Here is a 26,701-nt window from a genome sequence, read left to right as displayed (position 1 = left end):
ATGTAGATGGCAGAGAAAAAGACTCAATTATTGGACAATTTACACATGTATAATTTCTCTGATCATAAACCTAAATAGTTTGCACTACTATAAGGATAATAAATCAAGTGCATGAGAACATTGATTCTCTAACTTTTCCTGTGTAAACCAAAAATTGCATGACACCATTAAACATGAAATGTGATATGAAAGATTTACCACCAGAATTATATCATATCTACAAAATTATTAGACTTGGTGAGCTTAATAGAAAGCAATGGTCTCACCTAGCACAGGAACAACAGTAAAAACAGCAGACATAAATTCTGTACATTTAGCTAAACCTATGTTTTGTGTCAAACTGATCTATGCATGGTGCTGGCACAGACAGAAGACACAAGAACAAAAGAGAAAGAACAACATGAGGCACACTAGTTTTTGTCCCTAATATAACATTACCCTTTATGTGACTGAGATTAAAATCTATGATGCACCTTCTGTACCCTTTTTGGTTTCACTTTTCAGACTGATGTCTCGTTTGTCAGGAGAAATGAATCACCTTATATATTTTCCACTTCCAAGCACAGGAAGGTGTTAAGAGTTCTGTTTTAGCTGTTTTATCTGTTCTGGTTGAGCCTAGAGCAAAGTGAGTCACAGTGAATTACAGACACCAGAAGCTCAAATAGGATCAACTATACTTTACTGACATAAAGCCAAGAACAATCCAAGACAGCACCTTTACCTAAATAAATATCTTTAGGGTCATGCATTTTAGCCTTTGGACACCAAATCCCTGTAATGTGCTTCCATTTAGCGCAAATGGGTCACTTTAACAACCAATGACACTCTAAAGTCATAAAAATAATGTGTATATTGTTTATTGTAACACTGTATATTTTATATGTAAACATATAAAGACATAGCATATTTTACACTTGCATATCACATCCAGTTGGCTGAATGGCAGTCATATAATGTTTAACTATAAAACTAAAAAAATAATTATAAATAAAGAAATTATAAATAAATATATTGCACATATCAAGACACATTACATATCTGGTTTATATACAGAAATATATATGTATTATCATACATAAATGTAGAATTCTGCCATACAGGGCATATGTACAGCTGGCTGAGAGTGAGGCTTTGTTTTTCTTCATTTGCACCTTATCTTTTGTCACCTCCACATTTCCAATGGTCTTGTAAAGCTGGCTTTTAATTAAATTACTCTCCCAGCAAAATAGCTTATAGCATTACCTGTGACCCACTGCCTGTAGCTGTAAGCCAAACACAAGCAAAAGCAGACAGAAAACCAAGAGTGACACAAACACAGAGTGATTGTGTCAGAGTCAATTACATCAAACATATTTTAACATTTACATCTGATGTTTATTTAAGTTAATTAATTTTGGGTCTAGTGAAATGAGCAGAAAAAGGATGAGGACAAAGATATTTGTTCCCTCACAGCAAGAAGGTTCCTGGTTTGAAACCCGGCAGGGACCTTTCTCTGTGGAGTTTGCATGTTCTCCCTGTGCTTGCACAGGTTTTTTCTGGGTTCTCCAGATTCTTCCCACAGCCCAAATATTCAATAACCAATATGTAAATGAACTATAATTCTTAGCCAAGTTGACGCTGCTGTTTTTGTTTTTGTTGCTGACTTACAAAGCACAAGTGAAGCACGGTCAACAGCTGCATTACTAGAGTAATCCCAATAGGAAAAGCTAAGAGAAAACTCTCTAAAGTGGAGCTGCATGTTTTCTGCTCTGGAGAGTAATTCATTTCTTTTTAATATATCAGCAAAACAACCACAATGAGTTGTTCTGGATTAGTGAGTCCTGCCAGACACAAACAAGTGCCAGTGGACTGCATTGGGAGTAGTGAGTGGAAATGTGGTTTATGTGCTCTGACGTGGAAGGACATGAAATATCACTAATTTAAAGTATGTAATTGAGAGCAAGGAAAACAATGTGGCTTTATGGCTTGACCACAGCGAAATCCTCATGTTAATGCTAAATGGAAATATAATTAATATCAGCTTAACAGCAGCACACAGGTTGCTAAGTTTGCCTCTGCTTGACTGGATAAAAGTGTAATTCAGCTATTTGGTCCAACCCTCTGTGCATGTAGGGTATAATGACCTTTGCTACATTTTATAATAAGACAACCTCTAGCAGTAATTAATAATCCATACAGTTCGAATCATTTACTACCACCTGAACTGAGCCCCCTTTAACCTTATGATATGCTTTGGAAGTTCAAATGTTTGCTCTTACTGGTCTGAAAGAAGAGGTGTGTTTCTTTAAACCACACTGTTGTAGCTGAATTGTAGACAGAACACTTAAATGATTTTCCATGTGCAAACTGATGAATTATTTTGTCTAACCTCAGTGTTCTCTGTTTGGCACGTGATGCATTCAAAATGGTATGCACATGTATTAACACCTTCCTTGCACGTGCAAGTCCTATTAGGACTTTCATTATTTACTCCCACCTCGTCATTGATCTCTTTTCATCTCCTGTCTGGACTGCTGTCAGTTAGGTGCCACTGAGACAAGCAGCTATTGTCAGTGATCTGAAATGCAACTTCCCATATGAAATCCCCTTGATCAGCAAGTCTCAGCCTGAAGCTTTCCCTTAAAATATAACCTTTATATCACTGTATAATTCATTATATGTTTTCAGGAGTTTGACCTAATGGCAGGACTGAAGACTTTATTGACTACATCATAATATAATTATACAAATGCACTGTACATGCACAACACAGCTTTACTTTTGTTCACTGGATATTATAGATGATGCTCACAAACAGAATAATTCGATTATATCGATTATAGTCTATCAGGCTTATATGCACACATTTAAACATAATACTGTATGCACACACACTTGCTAAGGTTCCTCAGTCCTTCAGTGACCACCAGCTCTACACGTGCTGTTTCTTCATGTGACACAGCTGTGCCTGTTGTTTAGTGACTGCCTGAGCCAGTGACTTGACCCAGCTGGGTCCACCTACTGTACTTCTGCACTTATGTGAATGTGTGTGTCTATGTATGCAGACATTTGTGCACATGTGAATGTGTTCTACATGTACAGTACAGAGTGTATGAGTGTATTTGAGTTTAGTTGTATTAGTAAGTCACTGAGAACTGTAGACTCACGTGCCTGGGATGAATAGAAAAGCCCCCATTGCAGCTGTATGGTAACTTAGCACTCTGCTAAAACAAACTGAATATGTTGGTGTCATGTTCACAGCTTGTCAACTAATAAATGTTTTCTTCTAAATTAAACACATAAATAAAATAAAGCAACAAAGCAATTGTAAGCACTATAATTTTGGTAGCTTTACTGTATTTCCATACAATAATGAAGCTACAGCACATTCACGTGGCTATTAAATATTGCTTTAATCAGATCGATGTAAACGTTCAGCAGCATAATGTTTAAACTCTAAAGGCTTTTCTCACTACATTTTATAATTAGACTCAAATGCAAATAAACACTGAGGAGCCACATTTATACTTGATATACATGAAGTTCTAGAAAGGTGTTTACTCATCATCATTCTCATCCTGATTCACTTTTCCAAAGTTGTGTGCTTTTTGTTTAACTTACAACACATTCAAGTGTCATTTATACACTGAAGTTGAAAATCATGATCTAAATGTATAATTTGAAATCATACAACTCGTAAATGCTGCCTGATTGCTGCTTCACCTTAACTGTTCACCTCACTGATTCAGATTTGACAGGATGAGGGCCTCTCTCCACAGCTGTAGTATTGGAACATGGTATTAAAATAATGCTTTTGTTAGCTGCTGGATTTAAACAGATTATAGTGGCTGATCATCTAGGCACCCAAAGAATTATGATTCTAAATAAACTGCAACTTAATTAGGTCTCTGGGTCGTTGACACAAATGCCCAGTGAGACTACTAGTTGTTTTTGTTCTTGTTGGGGATTTAGTTTAGATGAGCCCAAATAAAAAGAGGTGGTCAGTGATGCCTGACTAAGCAAAAAGCAGGCTAAGGACCATATGTCCTCTGTTCATGGTGCAAAGCAAGACAAGTTGAAGTGAAATGAGACAAAATAAGATGAGACTAAACTAGAGAAACTGGGATTAGATGAGCTAAAACGACACAAAATGAGATTATATGAGATGAGACGAGATGAGACAAGGCAACAAAGTCAGATGAGACAAAATAAATAAGAAATTGAGAGATGAGTTGAAATGGGATGTAATAAGATGATGTTTAGACTAATGATAAAGTTCTTCTTGCAGTAGGAAACATCCAGAAGCTTTTAGACTTTGGGGACATAAAATCCACATGAAAACTCATAATAATCCCATAAACCTCCCTCTGTAGATCATTAATTAGTCTATTTAGGTTCAGGCTGTGTATAAACAGCATCAAAGTTATTTAATGAGCAAAGATGTGGGTACAATGCATCAACAAGTGTGACTGAGGTCATTTGTTCCATGACAGCAGAGCGGGTTTTTGATATCTGTCTCCAGGTCCACAGAGTCTCTCCCCCTGGCAAGGTGTCATATTAGTCCTTCTCTAGAAATGTTTTCTTCTGACAGACAGATGAGTACAGGAAAAAGACATAACATTAGCGTCATTTTCAACTGAAGTTCAAAAGACAGTAAAGTATATTCTTTTTTGAAAAGGTTTTAAAAGAAATGTTTTATATTAGAGTGGTCTTTACAAAAACCCATCTGATAGCATTAATGTTTTGTCTGTAATTGTATTCAGTACCTGGACAGCATCTTGTTTGTTATTAACACAGATCCATCAGAATAAATCAAAATCTTCAAATGGTTTGAAGTTGCTGAAAGTATGAGGGTGTCTATATGGTGTGATTATAGTGTGCAACAGCTGTGTGGACAGAGCAAAATTAACATATGGATGTCAAACTTAACGGAAAATAAAGTGAATTTTGACAATTATACTTTGTTTCCATAACTGCTGACTCATGCAGAATAGGATCAAAGTCATGAACCTTTGAGATAATAATTGCTAGTCACCAGATGTCCCCTGCTAATACTGATGCTGAGAAGTATTATCTCTAATTATCAGGTCTTATTCTTTAAAGTGGATAAGCATTAATTTAATTTCCACCCAGTAGACAGCAGACAGCAGTAGGCAGCAGACCAGGATGACAGTTGCAATTATTACACAGTATTTGTTGGGGAGCATAGACTTGTTTTCTATTGTCCTTGGTCTATCTTCATTTCAGGGTAAAACAAAAACTGATGCACTCATCAAAGCACTGACACAGAAGACCCAAAGTTACATGGCCAGGTTTTGTCATCCTTGACTCCAACTCTCTTCCCCAGAAACAACATTATTCACATATGTTGCCTATCTTTCCATGTTATTGATAGGGATTAAAACAAGTCTGACTGGTCTGGGGAAGTTGATGTCCTGAGCAGGGTGTGGGATAGAGATCCCAGTTTTTTTTTTTCTTCAAAGTAATAGGAAAAGGTTTCTACATGTTCTGAATGCCAACAAGAACAGTCTGTGTAGGTTGTCTGTGTGTGTGTGCAGCTCAGCTGTTCTGACAGGGGAGAAACAAGGAAAAAAATTCAGCTGGAAACAGGAATCAGCAAGGTGTAAAGATGTGCACAACAACTGTGCACACACCTACACACGCTGTCTTTGACCTGCTGCGTCAGGAGAGAGAACAGTTTGTCCATTGTGTGTGAATGTGTTTGTATTAGTTAGCCAAAGCTGGGCGTCCTCTCCTCGTAACCTTTTTCCACTACAGGTTCTACTTTTGGACCAGGCAGTGCTAAGCACCTGGGATAATGTTCTTCTTTGCTAATTATGCTTGGGCCATGTTGGCCTTACCATGAAGGTCTTGAGATACTGCCACTGAGCTTATGGCAGTCAGCACTTATCCTGTTCATCCTGTCTTTCTATGCTTTTCTGTGTCCTCTTGGAAGAACAGAGTGTTATGGCCAAGGTGACCATTTACATTGGAATCCTCATGAAAAGAGATTCAGTGTTTCATCCTGGGAGAACTCAATGAGGCTTTTCAAATATGGGGACAGAATGCCATGTTCCATTTTCAGTTTATACTTGTTGCATAACAGCATAATAACATTTGTTTCTTTCCTAAAAGTTTGTGAATTTTCAGTTGTCACGTTTCACTGTGGTTAAAGTTAGAGTCGGTTAGAGCCCATGCATAAAGGGAGTTAAAGTCTGTGTCTTCACACTTTTTGTCAACTTTGACAGATACCTGCAAAACACATTAATAATAAACTTCTGCTCTGTTTTTTTTGAAACTGAGAGCTCATGTCAAATGAAATGAGTAAATCCAGTCAGCTGGAGTAAACGTTCTTGTAGCACTTACCTGGTATGTCTGGCTTTGATCACAGATAAGCATATAACTACTGTCTTACACCTTAGTGAACTCTTCTATGTACAGTTATTATAGGTCACTAGATAACCCAACTACAACATCATATAGACCAGTGAAGGTCTACGTGAGGGCAGGTGTGTCCTTGTCTCAAGCTGTTCTGAGGAAGAACATGTCTTAGATAATGGCCCTCCCTCCCTCCCAGCTGCTGCTGCTGCCTTTGTGGCCGAAACTCTGTGTTCAGACCTGTTCCTTGTGTTCCAGCCACTACAATGTCCGACTTAGTCATAGATAATGTAAATGTTGTGTTCTTGTTCATATAAATAGCTTGTTTGTGAGGATTGTTTCACAATACAAACCTGCAATAAAATAAATAAAGATATATATTTTTAATTTGGTTGCCATAGGATACATGTGTACACACTGAACCAAATTTTTTGAGCTTGCAAAAAATAAAAAAATTTTATTTGATTTTAATTTACTCTGTAATCTTCATACTTTTCCTTTTCTTACATACAGGGCCCATTCTGTTAATTCATATGGTACAGCTTGTACATGCATAAAGTAACTGAGCTCACATTGTTATTGTCTTCTTGACCACTGCTGGTCCTAACCAGATGTTGTTTGTCCAAAGGGGAAAATGGAAGGACATGCACTGGCCAGAAGAACATAAACAGTACAATTAAAGACTGACTAAGTTCTGTCTTTAGTGCTGAATATTTCAACTATAATAGGTGTTTAAAATAATAAAAAACTTTTTCTACCATTTTTTCATTGGTAGAATGGATTTTTTTCTGGTTAACATCAAACATAAAACATGTTTCGTGGCGTTTAGTGACTTGTAATAGTTTGGTGCAGAGATACAATGGTGTTGTTCTGTTCACTGAGGATCAGTATATGTGTCTATTTGTCTTTCAAATGGCAAAACTGGTTGTTTAATTTTGAGACTTCTGATCACCTGCATTTTGTACTTGCCTGTAGATGGCAAAGATGTTACAATGGCAGCAGCTATTACTTCATTTGCCTGTAGATGGCAACACCACCATACATCGGCAGGTATGATATGCAACTGCTATTGAGTTTCACTTCAGATAGTGGCATGGGTTGTTGTTTTTATTGGACCCACAGGGACCAAACAGCTCATCTTTGGGAAGAATTTGCAGGTAGCTAAAAGTGAGTGAGCTTGAAACCTCCAAGTCATTTGCATTAAAAAACTGTCCAGGGTCATTTTCATTTGATTAATCCCAGTTTAGTTAAGTTAACAGGGACATGTACACATTCATTCACTAGCTATACAGTACAGCGTATGTTGATACTTGCTATGCTTCCCAGACTATAAATAAATGGTGAGAGTACATGCACAAGCAGACATGCACTTACCACAGTCCAAAGAGGTTAGTAACACATTCCAACAAATCATGTTAACTTGTGCTGCACACATTGAAATTTAAATTATTTTCATCAAACTCTTCCTGGAAGTGCAGTTTATTTTGTTGTATAATTTATCATTTGGGCAGTTTTATCTATTGAATAGTTATATAATCTTCTTTTCACTGTGTCATTAATAAACAAAATGTCACAGAGTCCATGTCTCTTTAATCTTCAAAGACTCCAAGAAAATCCCTGAAAAATGAAAGCTCATGGAGGGGTGTCATAGCTAGTTTTGCTTTATCATCACAGCCTAGCCGCCTAATGAGATTTAAGTCTATCATCAAAAATCTTTCTGATTTCTTTTTCCCTTCATCTAATACACAAATGTGTTTTGCCTGACATTATCATGTAATGCAAACCAAAGGCTTCCACAGATGCTTAATGTAGCTCCCACTACTGCCCCTCATCTTCAGATGTATTACATAAGACCTGATGCATTTCAAGAGGAGTAACTGTGTCATTATACCATTTAATTTGAAATGTCTTTTCAATGTAAGAACATCAAAATTTCAAAAAAGATGGCAAGGAACAGAAGCACAGTGTAACATTATATAAGATCTTTTTCCACAAGAAAATACACCAAAGAATTTTTTCCACTGTAATATTATGTTTGACAAATTACTTTGTAAGTACTACAGATGTTCAGCAATGAAAAGCAGACTGACGTAAGTGTGCGTGTAAGTGATAGTCCTGGTTATGAGAAGGCCACCTCTGTGCTAATTAGCATACATACACAAAGTATTTTGATTCTGTTGTGCAACTTCTGTTTCACAACTGGGAAATGAAAACTGTGAAAAGTAGCAAGAGTATTTATACTTGGTGAGAAATACAAGACTACTGCAAGATGCCAAATTAAAATGGTTATAGTGTTCAGTGTTTTTAATACATTTCTTAAGTTGCTGGTTGTTAAATTGTGAATATCTAATATTTTTCTAATATTTAATTTGCTGGGGTCATGATTACAATGGAAACCAAATAGCCTTGAATTTCATTTTTATTTTTCAAAGCAATAAAACACTACCCATTGTAGTGTATTATATGAAGTATTCAAAGGTAATACACAATACAATCAGATAGACAGTAGTACGCTTTGTACTCAGGTTTCCTGAGGTCAGACAGACACTGGGTGCACAGGTTGTTTAATGGGCATGTTGATCACTATCATGCTTCATAAACATAGTTGGTCAAATTAAGATATGAAGCATATTCTGAAGAGAAATGTTACCATGACAGAGTGAACTGAGATGGCTTATGGGTTCAGGTGAGAGCTCAGGTAAGAGACTCCAGTGAATTTAGTATTTCTGTGTTTGAGTGCATAGAGATCCCTACTGTGTAAATATAACTTCTTGTTTCAACTTACAGAAGCACATGCGAGGGCTGCCTTAAAATATTTTTATGATGTCAAATGATGTTTCTTTAGAAGCAGGTGAGTGAGTCAGCAATTCATAACTGAACACAATTCAAATCAAAAGATGACCTCAAGTAATAAAAATAATTAGGTGCTCAGATGGTCTGAAATTAAAAACTAGAAATTTTAGCTGAACTAACTGCAACATAGAAAACATAGATATTTTTGTGATACTTTGTGTATATGCATATTATGTTTGCACCTGTTTACCTCTGCATCCAGTCTCACATTACGGAACATCTGTTACTCTGAAAGATTAATTCTAGGAGTCATTGTGGACTCTAAGCTGCTAATGTACTCACAGCAGCTAGGACCAATTATACATAATTAGCTTGGTGCAGTGGCTAGGCTAACAGGTAGCCTGTATTGACCCAGTCTGTCATTCAGTCAGCACACTGTGTGCTACTGCTGTTGGTAATGGCTGTTTGGGGCCTTGTGTTCCCTTGCTTTGTCACATGGTCCAAGAACCTGCAGACATTACAGCCTGTCAGTTTTAGCAACAGAAACTTTCTATTTTGGTCATTGCCACATAGAATACTGGGTAATTTTAACTCACCACACCTATCCAAGCACCCCTACCCTCACTGGTCATCACCAGATCTAACTTGGTGTATGAATTTGTGCAGTCATTGGTGTTGCATGTAGTCGTCCTTGCAATTATCAGCAGAATGGGTGAAAAGGTGCTAGAGGAAGGGCAGAGAGGCCTTGTGTGTCTCCAGGAAAAATAATTAAATGTTCCCATTAAAGTTGCAGTTTATTTACCCAGACAGTTTATTTCATTGAAACTCTGGCCTGTGTAATTTTAGGCCGTTTTGAAAACATTTCTTGTTCTTAGTCACTGAGGGCAGATTAAGAATATTTTAGTCAGCTCTCTGCTTTTCTGTTCTTTGCTTCTTTGCAGAGAAGCTTTGATGTAACTTTACACAGAGCCCTTTGTCTCAGGAATTAATTGCCTGAGAAAATAATTAAAGAATAGGAAGACAATAGGGATTGTAATAGAAGACACAATTAACCATGAGAATTCTAAAAATGGATTCACAACTTTTAACAACTTGTCTAATAACTTTTCATTCGATGCTTGTGAAACCATGTTGTTGTTAGCAAGGTCTCCAATGTTCTGCCACATCCACCACCAACCAACAAGCACAGAAATGTCTGAGGAGCCTATGATCTCGGGGGCTCAAAGGCCATAAGTTCTTTGTATTTGGTGCTATTTATTTTGGGTATAAGGTAGAAGGTATAGTTAAAGCAACTGAATCAAAAGTTGAACTTTATTAAAAATGATTTGACTTCTGGTACTTTAGTTTACTTACTTTAGTACAGTATATAAGCTATGGTTAATATTTCAAAATAAAAGTCATCTTAATAGAGTTACAGCCTCTGTTATGGGTACACCTATGCTGTCTCATTCCCCTTCTGGTATTTGCGTTACTCACCTGAACATTAGCCATCTTTCCGCACAGCTGTTCCTGCGTGGCTCCTTACTATAAATAAAAGTCTGTTCCAGTGCTTGTTCTCTGGATTGTTAATGATGCTAGTACAGTCTTGCTCTTCCTGTTCCAGGGTGCCTCACCATTGCTACTTAATATCAAAAACTTTATTGTTCTAATGTGTCTGACATTTGTGTCTTGACAGTATTGAACACAATCTATTTGACACCACAAAATAATGACCAGGTAGTAATCAAGAAGCCTGTTTCTGGAACTTTGTGACCAAATGTAACTGGGATGTCACGTTGTCCACTGTGTGCACTGTACTTCAGATTATGTATAATGGGAAAGGGAAGCATGACAGCAAGGACTGATTACAAGTTTTCATATATTTATTCTTTGTGTTTTAATATTATGTAGACACACTGTAGGTAACACAAAAAACAAGAAAAATAAAGCAGTACAGACACAAAGAAATGATTGATTTGTTGAATGGCTGACAGGAACCCAGTGGCTAGAAAGGGAAAAGATAAGGAAGCAACTCTGCCTCAGAGGAGATCTGCTACTGCTGGTGGTGCAAAGGGAGGAACAAAGGTGAAGTGTCTGGCTGTGCACAACAGGAGACTCTCTTTTCTTGCTGTGGACTAATTAGCTGGCTTGCAACTGCAGGGTGAGGACAAGACTTCCTGTAAGGATTTACTTTTCCATTCACCTTCTGTCAGCAGCCACTGACCTCCACATGTTCAAAAGGATTCTGTGCTTTTGCCAAATAATGTAGTTGATGTAATGTTGACGTATTTCTTGGGAAATTTTGATTTTTATTATTGTATCAGTTTTTTGTACTGTAAAACCAGAAAATGTCAGTCAATCTAACAGGAACAGCAGAAGAAACTACTTTAACTCAGATATGGCTCTCATTTAAAACACAGAACACCATGTGCTTCTACCATGTTACATAAAACACCAGTGGTCCTATTTGATGAGGTTTGAGTTTAATAATAAAATAATGTTATTTGGACATATGTTTTGTATTAAATAATGGTAAATATATTTCGTTACTGTTTTCTTTTATTATTTTATTTTTGTTACTGTTCTTTGCAAGAAGGTTTGAGCACAAAATCTGTGACTTATATTATATATTAGCTATATCAAAAAGTCTTCTTCCGAGACACTTGTCATTATGGAATTTGTTATTCCAATCACATAAACATTGGGGCACGAGGTCCTTGAAACTAGAGTCACCTTATACTGTCTATCCATCAGGATTATATTTGTCCACACTAGTCAAAACCTCCTGAAGCAGCTTAAATCAAATCAAGCTAATATCCTGTAGCTTTCACAATCTACTATGATTATTTAGAGTTCAGCAGCAGCTTTTCAGCCTGTTTCCATGACACAGGATTTTAACAGTTTGGCCATTTAACCGACATAAGTCAATCATAGTGCATTGAAAATATTGGTCACAAGCTTTTCTTAATATTTTGTAAAGGTCAGGTTGATTTTTATTGTAACTCTGACACTGTAGCTTTATATTTCAGCTTTCCTCAGGTGGGTTCTCTGAATGTGCCTCCCTGTCATTTATACAAGGGATATTGTGGCTTGACAAACCTGCATAATGAGACCCTTTTCACTATTGTAACAGCTTCAATGGAAACACTGTTGTTGAAATCAGAAAATTAATATGAATTCCTTGCTTTAATTAATTTATTAATTTGTTAATTTATGCGACCTGTCCAGGGTGTACCCCTGCCTTCCACCCGAGAGAGAGCTGGGATAGGCTCCAGCAGATCCCCGTGACCCTGAGCCAGGAAAAGCGGGTATAGAAGATGGATGGATGGATGGTTAATTTATGCCTTTCTTGGAATTTACATGTACGGTTGTTTTCAGTTAGCATTACATGACATAACAAATGATAGTCACTGAAGAAGTGTCTGGTCAAAGGTCAATCTGCCCCGTGCAAAATAAAACCTCATTTACTACTTTTTTCTTTTTTCAAATTAGTGTATGTCTGTGTGTGTGTTTGATGTGTATACTTCTAATCATACTTATGTGTGCTCGGAGATCCATGTGATAACTTCCTGTTTACATGTTTGAGCAAACTCGAAAAGACGACAACAGTTGTTAGAACAGATCAGCACAGAGAGACACAGACACACACTGGTTGTTAAGAAGCCTGATTCATGTGTCTAAATTGAAGCCCACTGTACCAGTCTGGTGAGCACGCCTGTGCATGCTGCCTATTTAATTATTTGAAAAGAACGTCCATATATGCCTTATTAGCTAAACAGTAGGAATGTCCATGTTAGCCACTGAGCACTAAGCGTCCCAGCAGTTGGTGAGATTGGCATCACACTGAGTCAAACTGGATGCTGGTTACACAGTGTTGATGTAAACAAAAACAGAGAAACAGGGCAGTACAGGCCATGTGTGCCCTCTGTGTGTGTATATGAGCTGTGACTTGTCTTGTGTTACAAAATCCTGCTTACAGATGTATGAGTTACAGTGAAACTTATACATCATGTTGTTCTACAGTGGAAACTATGTACCTCCAAATGTTTTTCAGATGAACTGAAAGATTTATTTTTTTATTTATATATTACTGTTTTATACTACTACTACTATGTTATTTTAATTAAATACACAAAAAACACTGGAAAAATACTATATAAAAGCTGAAGATACATGTTTACAGGACAGTGCTGAAACCTTTAATTTTTGTATTCCAAAATATAGACATTTAGCTAAAACTACTAAAACAGACTTTAACTAATGGAGATTTATTCTTTTTATGAATAACATCCCAATCTAACTATTTCTTTGTGATGTGTCTTTTTCCATGCATCAGTACACTGATGTAAATGTCGCCTACAGTGAACAGCAAGTAGGCTTTTAGCAGAATTAATCTTGTCAAGGTGTGCATTAAACCATGCTAAACTGTGACGCTGCTCTGACTCATAGCAGCCTCCTGTCAGATGCTTTAGCATTAGAGGAAAAGGATTTGTGTGTCAAATATGTGACGGCAGTCAGCACTTGAGAATCTCTTCAGACTTTCCTTAAATTAAGCTTTATATGCTGACTTTATAAAAAGTACAGAGCTACTTTTGCTAAGAATAGGGATCTTAAATCATAGTTCAGTACAATTTGTTACACACTGTCCAAGTATCTTAGATTTTTTCCATATGAATCTACGTACCTGTAGGGGAGTTTATGTAATATTTTTAGAGTGGTGAGAAGGTGAGTTTAAATGCTGACATAACAGCTTGGAGGGTGGTTCAGCTGGTGTTATTAATACGTGGTATTAAATGTGTGTGTGTTTGTGTGTGAAAAGCGGAATTAAAATGATCAATCCATGTTTAACACTTGCTACCTTTCTTTCTTTCCTTTCCTCCACCCCACCTTTTTTTTCCTCTGTGTGAAGCTGTAAGAGTTACGCAAACAGTGCTGCAAAGGGCAGCAGCTCACTGACGTCTAAGGTTGAGCATTTATAAGATCACTCAGTCAGTCATATTTATCAAATACACTGCTCGGTGAAGTAGCCTTCGCAGGGAATCAGCCATTACCTCAGATACAAATCTGCAGAATCGCTCATGGAAAAAAAGTACTTTTAGCCAATGTTCCAAAACTGCTTTCACTGAGCTCCTTTGTCTGAAAAAATGATCTTACATTACATCTGTGACACACAGTGCTGAATAACAGGCTGGATACCAATTTAAAACAATATTTATTCTGTACTCTTACTTGACTGAACCTGCTGAACCAGCAGGTGTGTCTTAAAACTGGCCACTTGGGGCAGTGCAACAAGCTTCACTGACATGGTTTGGCTAAATGTTATGTGCACTGGGGCTGGTGAGTGGCTCATGTTGAGCAGGGCACTTTAATAACTAAACACTGACAAAAAGTGACATGTAGGCAAGCTAAATGCTCCACGTTTGGCTCTAAATTACGGATGTGTTAAAGAGAACTTTTGCATGCATGGATGATGTCATCAGCATGAGACACTCTGAAATCACTCTGTGAAGTCATGTTTCTAACCACCTGACAAATGTAAGTCCAGTATTCATTCTTCTTTTAGCTCTGAAAAAAATGCTGTATCTGGCTTCTAACCTGTATTGATTATCTATTGTAGTTTGGTGCTGTAGGTAGGTAGCATACGGTGAATTTCTAAGAACAATTTTACATATGAACATACAAAAAAACAAAAATGCATGGCAAAAATAGTCTACAGTCAGTAGATTAGAGACACCACTATGCTTTGCAAGCCATGTTTTCAAAGGAGCTCATGTCTTATCAAGAAGAGCCAAGATCCCCCTGGCTTCCAATAGTCCACATCATAACTGTGAGTGACCCTTTCACATACACACTCATTTGATCTGTTGTAAACATAAAATATTGATTACAGTAGCTCTGAAGTTGAGTGGCTTATGTAGATAAATGTCACTTTTCTCTATACTTGCATACTGGCCAATAGTGTTGCAGGATATTTTTTTTAAGATGGGAGCATGCATATTGATCTGACTGACATCTTTCCAGCACTGTAAGGTGACCTCAGGTCTCCAGGTCTTCATATTCATATAATCAGACATGTTTGTACATTGACTGCTCCTCAGTCCCCTATGAACATAACCACCTGGAGGAGAGACAGAGAGGATTCCAGATAGGTCAGACAAGGAGGATGCAGTGAACCACCATCTGTTCAGTGTATGTGAGGTTATCAAATAAAGCCACATCCGTGATGATAGTTCACAGAAAGAGGCTGGAAAGCTGAAAAAACCCACTGCAGGTAGTTCTGATAACCTGTTCTGTCAGGATGAGAGTTCCATGATCACCAATCTTTCAAAAGGCTAAAATTACATAGATGGATCAAACGTGATAACCTTTTTATTCTTATTCCTCAGGCTAAGATTAAATTTCTCCCAACACACTCACTAAACTGGTCAACTGGTCAAAACATAAAATACTAAAAATACAGGCATCGCTCTAATGGTGCATGGCTTCCATATCATGATGTTTTGTGTCACATATTGACAAACTTGTGTTGTACGTCATGCAGGGAGTCTAACATCAGATTACAAGTCACAGACAATAACAGAGTTGACAGACTGTTGGTTTATCAAAACATGCAGGTGGTCGGCAAACTAAACCTGGACTGAGGTCAGGACTCTGATTGGCTCTGAAACCTAAATCCTTTGTACTGGAAACCACAGTCTCATGCTTCATTCAACAGGTTCCCTGCAAAATGGGCTACCCTGACACGCAACAGCCCCAAGTCTCACGCCATGTAAACACAGCATGAATCACTCCTTTCCTTGGAATACAAGTTCAGCTGGCCTTTCCTGCACCAGGAGTATCAAAGTCATCAACACACACAGTGGCAGATTTTATAGTATCTCATGGATACACATGCAGATCTTTTTGGGAGTTTTGTAAGTTTTGACCTATTTCTGCCAAAGTTTATCTAATGTACTGTAACTGGAATACTGATAGGATTGCCACTGTGATATTGTCCAAACAATAAAATTTTTAAGTTTTCAGAAAATGTATGGGCTTTGTGCAAAAGTCCATATAAAAACATGTCAGACTCAAGACCATTTAATGGTTATATTATTGTAATCAAAATGCAGTAATTGCTTGCCATCATGTGCCACTCTTTGGCTTGAAGTTGCTTTGTGCATCTGTCTCCACATTATGTTGCAATTGCAGAAATGTGTTCAAGAATTATGGCAGATGCTAGAAATGTGATGCCTGGAAGATTTATGAAATGTTATGTATAAACATTTGTGATTCATTAAAATTAGAAGTGGAAAACCTCTTTTGCAAACAGAATGACTGTGTCTGGGAGAAGTTTTGGGAACATCTGCGGGTTTTATTGTCTAACAATCAATTGGCCTGTTTACATGTTGCAAAAATATTCTATAGAATAACCACTCAGCAGTCTTTCATGGTCTGGCTGTAAGACCACATAACTGCAGATACACTGATAGTTTTGCTCCATATTGCCTTAGTGACATGACCCAATAAGGACCATACAAGCTCAAAGCAGTGAAGTCAGTGTGTCCTAGTTACTTCTCTCCTCCAATACACTCAAAACTACTGACACATATGCACAACACACCTACTGACACACATGCACATATGCCCCTGCTGACTGTCAATTACGTGTCAAGCATGTTGCACACACGTGGCTGTTCATGTGTGAGCTGGCGTCACAAGAAACAAGGATAATGACATAATGCCAAAAATGTTCTTGTTCTGTTATCAGATTTTTAGCATATGTGTTAATATTAAATGCATCTCTGTTGTTTGTGAAGTCAGTAAGTGAGTGTGTTTCTTCTGCTAATTTGTGTGCATCAGTTATAAAGTCACGAAGGAAGTCAAACCACAAAACATAAAAAATGTCTGTAGCTCCTTTCAGCAAAAAGAATCTTGGAGAATTTCTCAGCAAGCTGCAGCAGCTGGATCACCAGTCTTTGTAGCAGTTCCACTGACAGAAACAAGGAAACTGAAACATCTAAGAAGAAGTTTTATTGCTAACACAATTTTGTTTTCAAATCGCACTGTGCAGTGCTGTGTCCTCACAAATGGTTGTGGCATCTTTTTTCTAGTCTTTTCTGTCCACTTTACTAATTGATGAAGGCAAACATGGCAGAGAAGGAAATTAGTGTAATGTGTATGATTGGCCATGACCTGAGTGGACTGCAGCTGGTGTGTTTACTCTGCTTGAGGGCCACGTTGCTAGGACAGTACATGTGTCGAGGTCCAGCTAGGCAACAGAACAGCAAAGAGGCTGGGACTCAGACATGGTTCAAGACTGACTACAAAAGTTAAAACACACACAGAGAGTGTCTGTGTACAGTGTATTTTGTCCAAAAGGACACACTATACCGTACTGTATGTTTGCATTTTCCAGGACTGACCCAGTTCTCCCTCAATGTCCAAGAGAACTACCAGTGAAATTGTTGTTTCTCTTCCTCTGAACAAACAAACAATGAAACTCTATTAGATAAGTTCTTGTCATGACCTGCTCTATTTCAGCTGCTACCAAGAAAAAAAAAAAATCTAAATCATTCTTTTGAATCATTAATATGATTTTTTTGTTCTGAGGCTGATTTACAGATTACTAATCACTGTACTTTAGCTTTTCTGGGCATATGATGCATGTTTGCTGAAGTCTGTTTGGCACTTAATCAATGCAGGAACAGAAATCTGCAGCCACCTCATTATTTCCCTTAGTATCATGAGTGTAGCCTCATTTTTTAAAAGTACATTTGAATAATTACTTCATTAATACTCTTGACAAGAACTGTCTGAAATGCACATAAACAAGTGTGTTTCTCTACGGATGTGAATATTTATGATCTTCTCTGTGTTTTGTTTTTGTGCAGGGAGTGGTAACGACAAAGCCTTGCTGGATGAGCCATTCTGCACGTGTCCTGTTACAGGTATTACTAGGAACACACTGGCTTAATTACTGACCAAAAAAATTACTGAGCAATAGTCAAGGTAGCAGCACCAGTTCCCTCCACCCTGGTTACACAAGACTTGGACAACCAGGCTTAAGTACACCTATCTGATTTCATCCTTGACACCCCAGAGTGGACTTAAAAAGGTCATCCATGCCAACAAGTTTTAGGTTTCCCACAAAATTGAGGTAAATACCAAGACAAATTTTTCTTAGAGTGATTGTGGGCTTTGTTAAAGATATGATATATTTAAAGACAGATGGAGAAGAAAATTATTTAGATGTCTTCAATGACTGTCTTGCTTCAACAGGGCATCTTACATTAAATGAAAAAAGAAAAATCAAAAATGTAATAATAATAAAAATGCCAATAAATTAAAAAAATGTAGATTGTTTACACAGTCAATATTAGAATGGATGGTGACACTGCCACAAGTAACATGAATCACACAGAAGACTTACTCTATTAAAAATTATCTTTTGTCTTTCCACTGATGTACTGATGGAAGATAAGAGTTTGAGTCACAAACAGTGGACTCTATCTTTAGACTGTCGGTTCGGTACTTCAATTAACACATGTGAGAAAGTCAATATAAACTGCATTAGATGGCTTCCAGGCACCAGTTACACCCAGCTGTTCTTCAGTTGTAGTTTTTTCTTCATTGTGACGTTTGCTGTTTGCATCCATGACATTTTGTCTGACCTGGCAGAGACAATCCACTTATATTTTTAGAAGGTAAATGAAGAGAAAGCAAAGAGGATAAATGCATTGCCTATTTTCAGAGGCCCTAAAAAAATTTAAAGGATCTTGAGAAGATGCTGGATTTTGTTTTTATTCTTTCACATGTGACATTATGTTTTATTGTACACTCTATTTATTATTATAACAATGTTTTTATTCTGCCCTTTTGGTAAATGCTCTAGAGAATAATTCCAGTGAAGCTTTAATCTTAAGTAACGGAAAATATTCGCCTATTATAGTTTGTGAGACTATGTAATTTTTTAAAGTAAAAACAATCTTATTCATCTTTATTGACTGGCAAGTTAATAAAAGGACAGTTGAAATACAGTGTGAACAAAGTTGAGACTACAAAAAAGAAATGTTAAAAATAAGAACAATAAAAAATAAAATGCCAATAAAAAATGATTTAAACCACTAAGATGGATGAAAATAGCAAATAAAATAGATAAGAGGAAAAAAATTAAAACATGAATACAACACATAGCAAGTACATCTGAGGAATATGCAGGCTCAAATAGGATTTTAAAAGCAAAAACACAAATGTACCACTTTAACATGTCTTGTGTGTGTATACTGGTGCGCCCCCCTCTGTTCTCCTAACCTCGCGTAGCTTTCTCCCGAGGGAGAGTGTTTTTTTTCCTAATTATTGGTGACTGAAACATGCTGTCCTTCCAAGCAGTTTGACTGCTGCTTGAACGTCTGTGCATGCGCATCAGATGTATCAGATGTTGGTATGAGGTGTATACATGGTAATGTCATTAAAACATCATCATCTTTGGTCAATTATAATGCACCTACACAAATGTTTTCATGCTGATAGAATTTATTACCCATTTGTGGTTTTTACATTTCAACTAAAAATATTATTCATTTTATAAGCAGTTCATATGAATCTGAAATTATTGCGCAATTAACTTAAATTATTGAACAATTCAACATTATATGTGAAAACACGCCCGGGTCGTTCCCGTTTTCTGTTGATAAGGAGTGGACATGGCTGACGCACTAAAAATTCTATAGTAACATTATAATTTCAGCCCTTGTTCCAGCTCCTAAAGCTGGAGCGTGACGCATGACGCGTTGGGGAGGCGCGGCAAATTTCGCCCATATATTCCCAGCCTGCTCTCCACTGACTTCAGCGACAGAGCGAGGTCAGATCCCTTACATCACTGAAAGGATTTAAAACTATCTCCAGCTACAGCACCGCTTCGACCTCCGGGTGCAACTGCTGCAAGTATGATTAAGAAAATGTCACCATCCGAGAATCAGTTCGATATACCAGCCAAGAATTGCCACAGGATGGTGGTTCTGGGCTCCACTAAAGTTGGGAAGACAGCCATCATCTCTCGATTTCTGAACGAGAGGTTTGACGACCAGTACACGCCGACTATTGAGGACTTTCATAGGAAATTCTACAGTATCAGGGGAGACGTTTACCAGCTGGACATTTTGGACACATCTGGAAATCATCCTTTCCCTGCCATGAGGAGGCTTTCAATTCTTACTGGTGAGTTGAGCTTTAAACCCACTTCAAGCCAATGCCACGCTGCTCTATGCAGTTACTTCAGTACTATTCTTATTGTTATTATTATTATCTAGTATTGAACGCGTCCTCTCTTGTTTTTGCAGGTGATGTGTTCATCTTGGTATTCAGCCTGGATAACAGAGACTCCTTCCAGGAGGTGCAGCGCCTAAAGCACCAGATTTATGAGACCAAGTCTTGTTTGCGAAACAAAACCAAAGAGAACGTGGACGTCCCGCTGGTCATCTGCGGCAACAAGTGCGACAGGGACTTTTATCGTGAGGTGCAGGAGGACGAGATCGAGCAGCTGGTTGGTGGAGACGAGCACTGCGCTTACTTTGAAATCTCAGCAAAGAAGAACACTAACGTAGACCAGATGTTTCAGACTCTCTTTACTATGGCCAAGTTACCCAACGAAATGAGTCCCGACCGTCACTTCAAAGTTTCCCTGCAATACTGCGAGGTTCTCCACAGAAAGTCCTTCAGGAACAAGAAGTGCAAGGATGGGAACGCATATGGGATTGTGGCGCCGTTTGCACGCAGACCCAGCGTGCACAGTGACTTGATGTACATAAAAGAGAAAACCGTAGGGGGAAGCCAGGCCAAAGAGAAAGGATGCATCATATGCTGATCATTTCTTTGTCAGGGTGCAAGAAACCTTCTGAGACTTTTCATGGTTGGACTAATGACCAGGTGTCCTGCATTCAGGGGCCCATAAGCCCATAAACTGCAGACTTCATCACCTGAGCCAGACTCACCTGAGGCCACAGGGTCACATCTGGTCCGAACCGGTTCAGGACACACGGTGCAAGTGGCTCAGCTGTTAGGCCTATGGCTGTGTAGTGACGCAGTAGATGCTCTGAAACATGCTGTAAAATCTGCCTCTGCTTGCCAAGAGAAAAAAAAACATGTTTACATTTTCTTATTTTTGTTTTAAAGTTGGCAGAACTTGAATGTTTGTTGCTTTATGAACAAATTTGATTCTGAATGTGTATTTATTATGTCTACATCAACTTTTGCATAAAAAGAGAAAATAAAATCACTTGTTAGATTCATAATTTGTCTTCCTCCCCTTTCCTTCAACAGTGAAGTCACATGAAACAACAGACTTTGTACTTTACTAAATATTTCATTCATCAGTTTCATCACCTCAAAAATGCTCTTTAAAAAAAAAGCTTAACAACTTTAAAACTGCAACACTTGTTTTAAGTAATTTTACTCAATTTATGTTAACCAGTACAGTCTGGTGCCTCCAGCTCTTAAATGTTAATATATGCATTGAATTATTGGGTTCTTAAAACATCCTAGAGCTTCTGTCAAAGTCAAACACACCAAAAAGAATGAGTGCAAATTATTTTTATTACAAAACAAATTGTAAGAATATTACATGATAAAAGAGACAGTGAAAAACATTTACACATAACCAGGCTTGCATTCTTGCAAATCAAAAAATAAAGAACAGACAAGACATTATCTGACAATTCAAAACATCTGTCACTGCAACGCAACCGAGGAAAATCAGTCCTTTCCATTTAGACGGTCCATCCCTGACCCCGCGGTCCTCTGCTCCATCGGGATGAACACACAGAGTCCCCCCTGCATCTCTCAGCTAGAACTGTGCACTAACCCACATGTGAGCGTCACGACGCTTTGGGCACATCAAACATGCACAGACCTTTGTATTTCTGTAGCAGCTGGTTCTTGGTGCGGACCTGCTCCCGTAGCGTTGCCAGCTGCTGCTGCTGCTCCAGTGGACTGCTGTCTATCCCGGGCATGTTAGCGATCTGCTCCCGCGCCTCCTGGATCTTTGCCTTCAGTTTGGGCAGTTCTTGATGGATGTCCTGGCTGTCCTTGTCCATGCTTCAATGACAAACACACCAGTGAATAAGCTCACACACTTTTCGTTTGGACATGTACATCTTAAAGTTATTAAGCGCCACAGCTAGCATTAGCTTTAGCTAAACACGCCAACAAGCTTAGCAACTCTACCAAGATTTACGACAATAAAAACGGCTTCCATAGAGCCGTCACTAAACGTGTAACTACCAAGTATCTCACCATTTGATAATATCATGAACTAAAGGCAGCAAAGACCAATCCCCGCTCTCTTTCTCCAGCTTCGTTTGTGCCACCGCCATGATGATCTCCGCTTCTCGGCGCAGAAGATTTACGTCATGAATCGAGAGCTTGAGTCACAAGGATGAATCCCAATTCCACTAATTGCATCCACGTTTCCTTCATTTGTATCTTTTCCTTACGTCCTAGTCCCGATGAGAAACTACAAAGAAAGGTGACTCCAGGGAGCATGTTTGAACCGCCATGAAACTTTATTTCCTTAAATGTGAAGCGTCCAATCATGATTTCCAAAAAAAGTGTCGTGTTGTAACAAACGTCTGCGAAGGAAGCACTCTTTAGCATTGGATATGTCTCCTCAGGGCAGCTGATAAGGGAACTACTCAGAGCAATAACCTCGGTCTCTGTCTCTCAAATGCAGCTGGTAACACACAGATTATTGATCTGGTGTCAACATGCTGTAATGTAAACTATATGTAACTCTCCAACTATAACTCTAAACGAATCCACTTTTTTCTCCCACTTCACTGACCTGTATTACTGAGATATTAGGTCTCTACCAACCACCTCCATCCTCTGAGTGCCATTTGGAAACCTCATTACTCTGGCAGATAATTCACAGTGTGGTCATATTTGTAATGAGGATGTTCTTTGTATTATCTGTCTCTTATCACCTCCCTGCAAATGGAAGGATTATGTAGACATCTACAATGAAAAGCATTATGCATTACATATTGACCTTTTGTCAGTCTTAGCCTGTATCAAACAAACATTGCAAATCCCTCATAGCTCCTGCAGACTATAAGCAATTATTCTCTCACAGCTCTACATGAGCTACATCACTAACCTGAAGAAGTGAATAATAATAAGAAGTCTAAATTGTATATATTTTGGATATTCAAGCGCTAATGTATTCCTTGGAAATTCTATCATCCTTTTGCACATTGTTGTGATAAGCCATTCACAAGCACATAACAAAACATTTTCATTAAAATGTGTGAATTTGTTTTTGTGAGGGTTTTTTTAGAAAGCTTAGATAAACACTGGAAGCTTGCATGTCAGTGTGTTTGTCTTGAGAAATAGTTCTATAAAGAAAAAAATCTAATCCATTGAGACAAAGAAAGTCCAGTGAAAAAAATCAAATAAAAAAAATCTTTCTTTGTATTATACTTCTCATTATAAAACACTTGTAAAAGCAATGTCAAGGAGGAATAAAATCAGTGAGAAAGCCAGTAGTGCAGTGGTTTGTATAAATTCTGGCTCTGAACACAAATTCCCATGTGAAGAAAACATTCAGTTTATAGCTCAGAGTAAATGCTGCTTTATGACCATCAAGAGACTTCTGCAGAACTTTTGGGCCTCAGTCACCAAAGGTCATTGCCAACTGAATCCTTTCATAGCACTCCCCAAGTGAATGACCTTGCACCACCCGCCCTCTGTGATGACGTGAAAGGGTTGTTGTCGCCTTCCAGCATCTTTGGCAAAGAGCTAGCAGGATGCAGATGTCCTGCGTGATGGTCTGTGGTCTAATCTTATCAAGCTTTTCCATAAGAAAAATAATTCAAGACAGTCAGTCACTAAAGTTGCAGATTACTTAAATGGACATTTAAGAAAAGACAAACCTTTCTTAATATACTGTAGACTCATTAAATATAATAAATGCAGAGAATTAAGGATAGTTACTGTAAGCACCAATTGGAAGGACTGTTTCATCAGTTATAGCTGCCCCAAAAAGAAAATAGTCAGTCAGCTGTTCAATTTCCATATCATTCCAAACCCACATTTCATTTAATAGACAATGCTTCCTAATATTTGGCATCATGCATCATGTAATGAAGAATCGCAACAGGGTCCACTGCCATTTAAACTTTTTTGTGTAGTGTGCCTTTACTTGACCTGCATGTCACACAGATAGCGAGTAACATCCTACGCTTTCCCCTCACATTTTCCTGTTTATTTGGTCAGTTGGAAATTGGCTGCAGCAATGCTCAGTCACGTTTTTATTTAGAAGGCAAAGACTTTGCTCAAAAACACATTTCACAAATTCTGCAGAAGTAAGGACTGCATGGTTAGTCAGAACCATAGTTGGAATGAGGGGGGAGGCATGGGAGCTGTACTGTAGCACTACAGTAAGTCCAGAATAGGTCCAATAAAAATATTTCTTGTACATATAAACATGAAGCAGCTCTGTTCAGCCCAACACTGATTAGATGCACCATGTCGCTTGCACTGTTTTGCTGCTGTATGTGCAACACACAGTGCAATAATTGGACAATGTACTAACATCAGTTAAAAAATGTTTTCCCCTGTGCTCAGAACTGTCTCAGTTACTAGATTATTAGCGCAGAATTGGTGTGTCCTCATCAGCGTCAGGGCATCACGTTTCATGGAAAGCTGAGGTTCAGTTCCACGGAGCCTTTTTAATCTCCTGGTTATAGCAGGCCTCTTTAGTGCCATAGTTCCATTACAGCAGGTGTTATTGCTGCAAAGAAATCATGCAAGCATTGAACAAACAGCGTAATTGCCTGTTCAAATAAATGAATTAAGCACTATGAACAAAAGGGTATAACTGTTTACAAGATAAGTACTTAATGTGTTTATGTGATTGTGTGTGTTTGCTTGCATATGCACGGGACATTGACGGACATAGAATTGTTAAATGAATAAATCTTTAAGTTATAAAACAGTAAACCTCCAGAAATCATTAAAATTCATTGTTGATTTTAGTACAATATTAACATTAATACCTTTCATCATTTGCATTGTTTTCTACCCTACAAGTTAGAAATAAACTTATAAGTAGAAATAAATCTTATTTTGATAAGATTTCCCAGAGAACCACATGTTAATTAACTGTGTTATGACTCCTTGAAAACAGACAATGCTGTTCATCCACTGGGAGGATCATGATTGTGAAAGATCCGCCCTCATGCTGAGAGTCTGTCCCTAAGACCACACTGTCAAAAACAAGCTTTTTTTCTCTAGTCCACAATAAGACAGAGGCTGAGTGAAACCTAAACCAGAACTACTGTGTCCCTGCCATGTGTGGTGATCTTTACTGACTAAAAAGCATAGTCCTTTCTAGCAGATGCAACAATAAAGGTTTATTTTGAGCAGTAACATAGATGCATCATGTTTTTCTGCACTCACTAACTCCACAATGCTCAATGTTCTTATGTATTTGTACAGACAAATTCAAGAGATATTAATTATCATGTGGAACTAGCTTTGAGGAAAGGAAAGAGGAAAGAGGCCTGTACAGATAAAAATTCATATGTACTGTAATTATGGGACAATTATCAAAAAGACTTCAATATAAAATATAACAAAAATACTGGAAAGATTTTCTGCTGAGGGCTCAAACTTTCAGTTGTTCAGAAAAGTAGACCTACACTGCCCCCAAGTGCAAAATCAAGACAGCAGCACTTTAAATGTGTTCCACGTACAAAAACAGTCTTAGCTGTAAACCATGCCATCCAGACCCAAACATGTGCATGTCAGCTGAGCAGTTTGTTTACTGTATGTTATAATGGTATGTAGTGGTAGTGTAGTTACTCTACACTACCACTACATACCATTATAACATACAGTAAAGTGGAAGTGGAAGTGGAGTGGAAGAATGGAGCCTAGTCTCAGGTCTACTCAATTATAATTACCTCTCCCACCTTTTCCTACTGCCAGTCAGAAACTGTCATCACTTCCACCTGAATACATAACTCACTGATCATAATGTACAATACAAGTGACAGTGGCATAAAGTCCCTCAGTGCGTCTCCTACGTGCTATAAATTGTTCATTATGATTGAATATTATTTAGACTTCAGACCTGTGCTAAGGCATGTTGTCAGAAAACTATACATGGACCCTGGTCCTATTAGTATGCTTTGTTTCCTTCCATATCTTCACAGTCAAGTGACTGAAATTGAATTTTATGTCAGTGACCACATACATTCACTTTATAACCACTAGGTGGTGGGCTTTAATTGATTATACTAAAAATGGTTGAACTTTCACAAATTAACGGCGAATTTGTATGAGAGATGTTTGTTGGAATGTAACCATTTAGGCTAATTTATATTAGTCACTGATTAAAAAATAATTATGTATAATGTATGAATAATGATGACTATCAAATACTTCAATTCGTTAGACAGAGGACGAGTATAATCTCAAAAGAATATCCACAATGATCGTTATGAGGTAAGAGCAACAACAACTGCGTTACGCCTGTTTCAGAAAAAGCACAGCTTTGCACCATTCAGAATAAGGTTGTAAATTTTTTCGA

The 26,701-nt window shown here is 37.9% G+C and overlaps 2 protein-coding genes across 2 annotated transcripts; one reads left to right on the top strand and one right to left on the bottom strand.

Annotated features, from left to right (window-relative positions):
• The first annotated feature begins 19,994 nt into the window (after positions 1-19,994).
• Positions 19,995-21,054, top strand: LOC113141304 (dexamethasone-induced Ras-related protein 1-like). Its single transcript, XM_026325632.1, has 2 exons — positions 19,995-20,328; positions 20,451-21,054. The coding sequence occupies exons 1-2, from the start codon at positions 20,058-20,060 to the stop codon at positions 20,972-20,974; spliced, it is 795 nt and encodes a 264-aa protein (XP_026181417.1). The 5' UTR covers positions 19,995-20,057; the 3' UTR covers positions 20,975-21,054.
• Positions 21,055-21,684: 630 nt separating this feature from the next.
• Positions 21,685-22,527, bottom strand: med9 (mediator complex subunit 9). Its single transcript, XM_026325640.1, has 2 exons — positions 22,402-22,527; positions 21,685-22,203 (listed from the first exon to the last, which is right to left on the bottom strand). The coding sequence occupies exons 1-2, from the start codon at positions 22,479-22,481 to the stop codon at positions 21,984-21,986; spliced, it is 300 nt and encodes a 99-aa protein (XP_026181425.1). The 5' UTR covers positions 22,482-22,527; the 3' UTR covers positions 21,685-21,983.
• Between the last annotated feature and the right edge of the window lie 4,174 nt (positions 22,528-26,701).

This window comes from Mastacembelus armatus, chromosome 8 (genome assembly GCF_900324485.2).
Source record: "Mastacembelus armatus chromosome 8, fMasArm1.2, whole genome shotgun sequence".
In the NCBI taxonomy this organism is placed as follows: Eukaryota; Metazoa; Chordata; class Actinopteri; order Synbranchiformes; family Mastacembelidae; genus Mastacembelus; species Mastacembelus armatus.
This window is presented reverse-complemented; position numbering and strand designations above follow the sequence as displayed.